The sequence below is a fragment of the Amphibalanus amphitrite genome, unplaced genomic scaffold (genome assembly GCF_019059575.1).
Source record: "Amphibalanus amphitrite isolate SeventyFive unplaced genomic scaffold, NRLGWU_Aamphi_draft 000037F_arrow, whole genome shotgun sequence".
NCBI lineage: Eukaryota > Metazoa > Arthropoda > Thecostraca > Balanomorpha > Balanidae > Amphibalanus > Amphibalanus amphitrite.
This window is the reverse complement of record NW_024881533.1, coordinates 795,213-802,596: the sequence shown is the minus strand read 5'-3', so window position 1 is coordinate 802,596 and position 7,384 is coordinate 795,213. Positions and strand designations below refer to the sequence as shown.

General features: G+C 49.4%; 1 protein-coding gene across 4 annotated transcripts in view; it reads left to right on the top strand.

Annotated features, from left to right (window-relative positions):
• The first annotated feature begins 241 nt into the window (after positions 1-241).
• Positions 242-7,384, top strand: part of LOC122372636 (glucose-6-phosphate exchanger SLC37A2-like) — a 70,277-nt gene continuing 63,134 nt past the window's right edge. For 2 of the 4 annotated variants that reach the window (XM_043350125.1, XM_043350109.1), the window contains exons 1-4: positions 254-426; positions 5,034-5,206; positions 5,610-5,688; positions 5,872-6,007. In XM_043350125.1, the coding sequence (XP_043206060.1) occupies positions 344-426; positions 5,034-5,206; positions 5,610-5,688; positions 5,872-6,007 (471 nt within the window). In that variant the 5' untranslated portion in view covers positions 254-343. Of the gene's footprint in view, positions 427-5,033; positions 5,207-5,609; positions 5,689-5,871; positions 6,008-7,384 lie in introns of all 4 variants that reach the window. The other 2 variants (XM_043350116.1, XM_043350103.1) reach the window with 2 other exon arrangements.

Below are 7,384 nucleotides of genomic sequence, written 5' to 3'. Positions count from 1 at the left end.
CTGATCATTTTGAGCATAAAAGTCATAAATCCATAGCAAAAAAACACTTAGTTCGTAAAAGTGAACTATTCCCTTTAATGCATGTTTGTATTTTAAGAGATGAAATATAATTGAAAAGTAAAAAAAAAAATCAATAATTTCATTGCTATACTTATGACGTAACCAAAAGCACTTTGCTTTTTGACCGCTAGGAGGTGCTATCGAACAGGCTTGAGTTCTTGACGCGGATGTTCCGAAAGTTGCGCTGGCTCCCAGTCGCGTCTGTGGAGTGGGGCGCGCGGGCGGTCCGGGGTGTTGATGCAGTGGAAATAATATTTTCCTTATACCTAAGCGCAAATCGAAAATGTCAAAAACGCCATTTGGAATATCCTTCTTCGATAAGGTTGGCTGCTGCTCGGGCTACAACACCAGGGCTAGAAATATCACGTAAGTGTGCAACTTCAAGTAATGACCCTGGTTGAGAATAGAACACCATATTGTAACAATATTATTAAGATTAATTGTGTCTCAAAATATCGTTATCATTGGCTTTTGTAGTCCATGTTTAAATCATGTAAAAAATTATGTCTGGTAGGTGCTTTGTGCAGTTTGCAAGTTTCTAGGAGCTTCATGGGAATTATGGTTTTACAGCTCGATATTTAGGTAATCTCATAGCATGTGTCTTAGGTGCTGCCAGTCATTTGTGAAATGTCATTAGACTCATCAATTTTTAAGCTATTTACACAAATTTTGCTGTATAGGTTAAATACATGATGCTGATTTCAAAAACAGTTTTGTTAGTTGTAGGTTACCTAAAGCTGCAGGATGTAGGTGAGGTGGTTAAATTACAGAAAGAGTCTGATTCACTTTTCAGACAAATTTTGCACATTCTTACACTATTTGACATCCTGAATCCAGATATGATACTTACATGTAATGGAAATATGAAAAAACAAAAAATTCCAGCCGTCACAACCCCATTTACATCACACAAACCAGCCACGCTTACACACCAATGCAAATGAGACGATAAACGCCGCCATATTAAAAATATTTGCTGCCATTTCCGGTAAAACAGTTGCGCGACATATGCTTTGAAAGTGATGTCAAAATAACAAAACATGAAAAAATTGTGGTATATGGGAAAGAGAACACTAGGAAATTGTGTGGACCTGTGCAGACCGGTGCGTGTGGGCCTGACTGCGTCTGTATTCGCATCCTGCTCCTTGCTTTCGAAGCCATCGGCCCCATCCTGCTCCATGTTGTCAATGCCTGTCTTCCCATGTGTGATTATCCCGATTTCTGGAAGCACTCCCTTGTCCATCCCATTTTCAAGTCCGGTGATCCTGATCTGATCTCCAGCTACCGTCCTATTTCGATCGTCCCAACCATAGCCAAAGTTGTCGAGCGCTTAGTGCACCGACAACCTTCCGCCTACATATGTGACAATCACCTCCTTTCTTCATCCCAACACGGTTTCCGTTCTCTCCACTCCTCCAAAACCGCTCTGCTCTCTGTAACCAACCGCACTTTTTCCAACATGGACCGTGGTCTCATCTCCCTCCTCTGCCTTCTGGACCTCAGTAAATGCTTTAACGCCATTCCACACTCACTGCTAATTTCCAAGCTCCAGCTCTATGGTATACACCCGACCCGGTTTTCCTCCTACCTTACCGGTCATACTCAGTCTGTCTGCATCTCTTCTCCTTCCGGTAGCAGAGTGGTTTCGAAGCCCCTTCCTAACACCATGGGAGTCTTCCAAGGATCAGCCCTCGGTGCTCTATTATTCACCATTTTTGCCAACGACCTCAGTCTACACGCGCCGGGCGCTCATGTGACCCAGTACGCTGACGATACCCAAATCCTTATCTCCGATACCAAACAAAACCTCCTAACCTTATCCAACGCATGGAGTCTACCCTCACCTCCTTGGCATCGTGGCTCCATGCCCACGGATTTAAACTCAAAACATCCAAAACGGAAATCCTCCTCCTTGGCACCCGACAGAATACCAGAGATCTCCCACCTGTCAGCGTACGGGTCGGAGCGGGACGGTTCGGGAGAGCCCACATGTTTAAAACCTGGGTGTCATTTTTGACCGCCACCTTACGTGGAATGCCCATTGCCCATGTCAGTGACGTGGTGCGCAGATGTGTCGGCCTTCTGATCGGTCTCCGCCACCTGAGGCGCCTCCTCCCGCGGCGGGCGCTTCTTGCAATCGCGCAGGGCCTGGTCGCCTCATGCGTGAGATATTGTCTGTCTGTATACGGGAACGGCTCCGCGGCCAACGACTTACGACTGTTAAAGGCTGTGAATTTTGCCACCAGAGTAGTAGCCGGTCTCCGCAGATACAACCATGTGTCTCGCGCGCGGGGCGACCTGGGCCTGCACACACCGCGCCAGATGTGTGACGCGCAGACTGCGATTGTGGCGCACAGGGTGCGTGCCCTGGGTGAGCCCGAGGAGCTTGCCTCACTGTTCGTTTCATTCGCTGATGCACGACAGTGCGATCGTTCTACCAGACAGGACCGGGACCTGCGTCCGCCAGCCACCGTAACAGCGGCCGGGCGGCGAGGTTTTGCCTACCGAGATGCATCGCTTTTAAACTCTCTACCTAATGATGTGACACGGCTCGAGCCATCAGCTTTTAAGCACGCGGCAAAACGTATCTTTTATTTGGAGTGAATGTGCGTGGATTTGGTGTTATTAGTGTGTGTATGTGTGGGTGTGGGTGTGTTGCTGCGCCAGACGATTGTTATGTTCTGCCAGCTGCCTTGTACCATTTTGACTCTCCCAACCGTTTTATTGATTGTCAATGGACACGTAATAGCCACTCTGTTGTGGAGTGTCTGCTGAAGTGAAAATGAATATGAATACCGTCAGTGTCGGGGGCACCGTAAACTACACACCGTCAGTGTCGGGGGCACCGTAAACTACACACCGTCAGTGTCGGGGGCACTGTAAACGACACACCGTCAGTGTCGGGGGCACCGTAAACGACACACCGTCAGTGTCGGGGGCACCGTAAACGACACACCGTCAGTGTCGGTGGCATAGTAACGACACACCGTCAGTGTCGGTGGCACCGTAAACGACACACTGTCAGTGTCGGTGGAATTGGAGACTGTCAAATGGCGGTACCAATAAACATAGGCGGCGGAACGGGGGGGGGGCACCGGGGCACCGTGCCCCCCCTTGAATTCTGCAAGGGGGGCACCAATAGCAAGGTGCCCCCCTTAAATTTGATGTATTAGTACCAGGGGCGGATTCGGGAAAACTCCAAGGGGAGGATCATGAATCGAAGTGGGGCCCCTACCTATACCCAAAATGAAAACCTCAACGGATTTCGGCCACTTAATTTTGGTGGTGCCCTATTTTCAGTTGTTTTATTTTCTTTATTTTTGGTTAGTCATGTGATGACTGGTGCCCCTGCTAGGCCGCTGGTGCCCCTGGAAAGACTGTGGTACCTACCTACCCTGCCCCCTGACAAGCCTACGGTGGGCCCTGACATGACTTAGGTGCCCATGGGCCCTGACAGGCCCGTGGTGCCCCTGACAGGCCTGTGGTGTCCTTGCTAGGCCTGTGGTGTCCCTGGGCCTTGGTAGGTCTGTGGTGCCCCTGGCGAGCCTGTGGTGCCCCTGTTAGAACGCAGGTGCCCTTGACAGCTTTGTGGTGCCCCTGACAATCCTAAAGTGCCAATGACAGGCTTGTGGTGCCCTTGACAGGCCCATGGTGCTCTTGCGAGGCCGGTGGTTCCCCTGCGAAGCCGATAGTGCCCCTGGCAGGCCTCTGGTGCCCCTGGCAGGTCTGTGGTGCCCCTGGAAGACCTGTAGTGCTTTTGCTAGGCCGATGGTGCTCCTGACAGGCCTGTGGTGACACTGACAGGCCCGTGGTGCCCCTGCTAGGCCTGTGGTACCCCTGGCGGGCCTGTGGTGCTCCTGGCAGGCATGTGGTGACCCCAGGCCCTAAGTCATGACCCATGTAACCTCCCCCTGGGATTCGCCACTGATTAGTACTGCGATGGCTTCTTGGGAATTTGATACATGTAGGATAAATGGAATTATCAAACGACAATAAGGAAGAGACAAACATGTGGGTACTTGAGGATCAGCTTAAAGTTAACCACACATAGGGGGGTGAACTGCCATTTTCGTTTAGTAAAAAAAAAAAAAAAATAAAAAAATAATCGTGCCAGGGCTGTGACGAAAAATAAGTGGCCTAAATCCGATGAGAAAACAGGATTTGGGGGTACCCTAGGTTTGGCTCCTTGAGCTGGTGCCCCCCCTTGTCTCAAATCGTTCCGCCGCCTATGCCAATAAACGCGACCCCCTTTATGGTGTCGAATCGCTGCAAAAATGTGTGAGACTGTGCAAATCCGATAAAAACGAGATTGGGGTGGAAACATCGCCATATGCCCCAGCTTGAGTTGAGTCACAAATGGACGTCAATATAGGATGGGAGGTATAGATGTTCCCCAGAACTGAGTTGCCATCATGAACCGAACACGTGCGTTGGCGGTGGTAGGGGCACACGCGCGCACACAATGGTCGTTCATGCGACTTTGCTCTGCGACACAGGAGCACGTTTTGTTTTTGGTGGGACTGGGTACCTATCAGTTGTCTCAATGATCCCGTCTTGCTAAATGTGGAGATAACCGTATGTCATCATACAATATCTTATCGGGTCAGATAGGACGCCACTTACTAATCAGATAAGCCGATAAGGCTTACTCGCATTTAGCCCATATTGCTGGTAACGGGTCGCCTCCGTCAGCTCTTTCGTGCCTCAAAAGGCAAGGATACTATACCAACATTTTAGTTTGACATTACGTCACCGTAGGTTTGCAGTTTGTTGTGGGAACGTGCAACACAAAGCTTTAAAATGCTTAACTAGCCCCGATATGTTTAATTAACTATCCTAGACTGGGGCCTTACCAACCCCCAAATAATCACCCAATAATTATCCAACAACATGGCGTTTGCTAAGTGTTTTACCTTTTGTGAACGTGGACATTTTGCAATTGGTGTTGATTGATGTTCTGTATTGTTTGACAGGTTCAAATGGCTGATATTTTTGCTGACGTTTATCACGTACGCCGCCTTCCACGCGTCCCGCAAGCCCATCACAGTGGTGAAGAACGTGCTGAATCAGAACTGCACCGGCAAGGAGCCGCCGCCGGGGGTCAACGCCTCGGCGGACCCGCACTGGTGTGACTGGGCGCCGTTCGGTACGTACCGGCCGACACCGGCCGTCCCACGGGGTCCGTGCCCAGTGCCGCCGACCCCTACCCTCTACGGCGGCTCGGACCGGGGCCGGCCGCCGGGCGCCGTCTGGCCCACTGACCAGCCCATCTGTGCCGAATCCGAGGCTGTGTGAGGTGCATAAACATTCAACATTACTATTAATCATTTGTGAAACGACGCAAAATGCTGTGTTATGGATATGGACTTACATAACTTTGCAAATGGCAAGTGTCATTCCATTGGCCTCAGATGTTCGGAAGGTAAACTAACGCTAGGATATGAGACAGTATGATTAGTGGTTACCTCAGGGGATTTGAATTAGTCTCTATTTAGCTTGTCAGGGCTGTGTATTCGGAATCGTAATGGGCCGTCTGTTCACGTTTGCAGAGGGAGAGGACTCCAATACCCTGCTGGGGTTCCTTGACTCGGCGTACCTGTGCGGATATGCCTTCGCCATGTTCTTCAGGTGAGTTGTCTGACTAATCGCCTTTAATGTTCACGACACAAAGTTTCATACGAGCGTGTCTCCGGCTCTCGGCCGTTATTGTTCTGACACTGTGTGACCGAGGACCTAGCATGCTGAGGTCTCCACGCTCGTCACCGCAGATAACTTCTCGTCACCGTCCCCACCCCCTGTGTTCCCGGGCAGCGGCATGCTGGCCGACCGGATGGACCTGCGCTACTTCCTGTCGGGCGGCATGGCGCTCTCGGCCGTCTTCACGGCCCTCTTCGGCCTGGCCTACGTCTGGGAGATCCACTCGCTGGCCTACTTCCTCATCATACAGGTGCGTGATAAGGAACGACGCCTGGACATTGTACTGGGTGTTCAGTTACATATTCAGTCGTCAGTCGAGCATGCCATCTGTTGTTGTTTGGTCCCTCCGCTCAATCGAGCGTAGCCGAACAGCTCTGGAGGGACCTGGCAGCGGCCGCCAGGGCCGCCAAAAGAGCATGCCATCTCGCTGGGTATTTAGTCTTATTCAGCCAATGCGTAATACAAACTCTGTCAGCAATACGCATTTACTTCCTCATGTAACTATCTGCAGTGCGGTGGATAGGTGAGTGCTATTGACGGCCATTCTTGAGATTGTTATGATGAAATGCTCTGCAATAAGCCAGCCTTCAACATATCGCGTTGGTACTTGACTTTATGACATTGTTCGCATACCTACTCGTAGCACAGCTATCTGTGGTGTTGTGGGATGAGCTGCGTGGTCTGCGTTTTCAGATTTTGTCGAGTGACGATAGTCACACGCACTTAATGGCTCAGCACACGGCACATCACAGCCGGCTAGCTCCGTGCTACTGCACTGTCATGCAGCGATAGCCCCACCGTCCCATCCATAGATAGCAACAGTCCACTGAGCCCATCACTGCGCGATCGAAGGTCGTCATTGAGTTACCTGTTTGTCGTTAATTGTTCGATCGCACGCTGGTTGTGAAGCCGTTGGCGGCTGCCGGGTAATTGCAGTCGAGGGAAAACATTTTACGTGCTTTGGGCTTTCTCTTTGAGTTACACTTCTTTTGTTTAAAAATTTTTGCTGGATATATTATGTATTTTAATTTTGTTGATTCTATTTTGAATCGTGCTAATAATTAAAGCTCAAAGAGGATTGTCAGTAAATAACACAAATGAGTTGCAATAAGAAGAAACTGCATGAATATTTTGTTACAAATTTAAACGTAACATATTGGAACAAACCTTATTTAATACTACTCTGCTACACATGCCCCCAGTCTGAGCATGCTGCGAATGTCAAAACGTCAGCTGGAGCCGAATATTGAAGGATCATGATGGCAAGGTAATGATACGAAGTGGTGAACTATGTGTGCAGTTGTGAAGACCATTCATTGTTGGTGCTCAATCTTTTAATATCAGGTGATGGTTGAAGCCTGCATAACACACGACGTAGTGAGGCACCGTTTCAACAAATGCATTTGTATTTTCACCATGATCGAAACGATGTTCGGGAAATCGCACCGTCACTATGAGGGTATCCAAGAGGTGCGGTATCGTCCTTCCTGACATCATATCGATTGGCATTCGAGAAAAAAAAAACGAGATTATTGTTCGACTTCCGATTAATCGTGGCTGCGAGGACAGACCAAAAAGCTGAGACAGATTTATAACGTCCTGTTTACCCAAGTAAGATTCTGCTGAA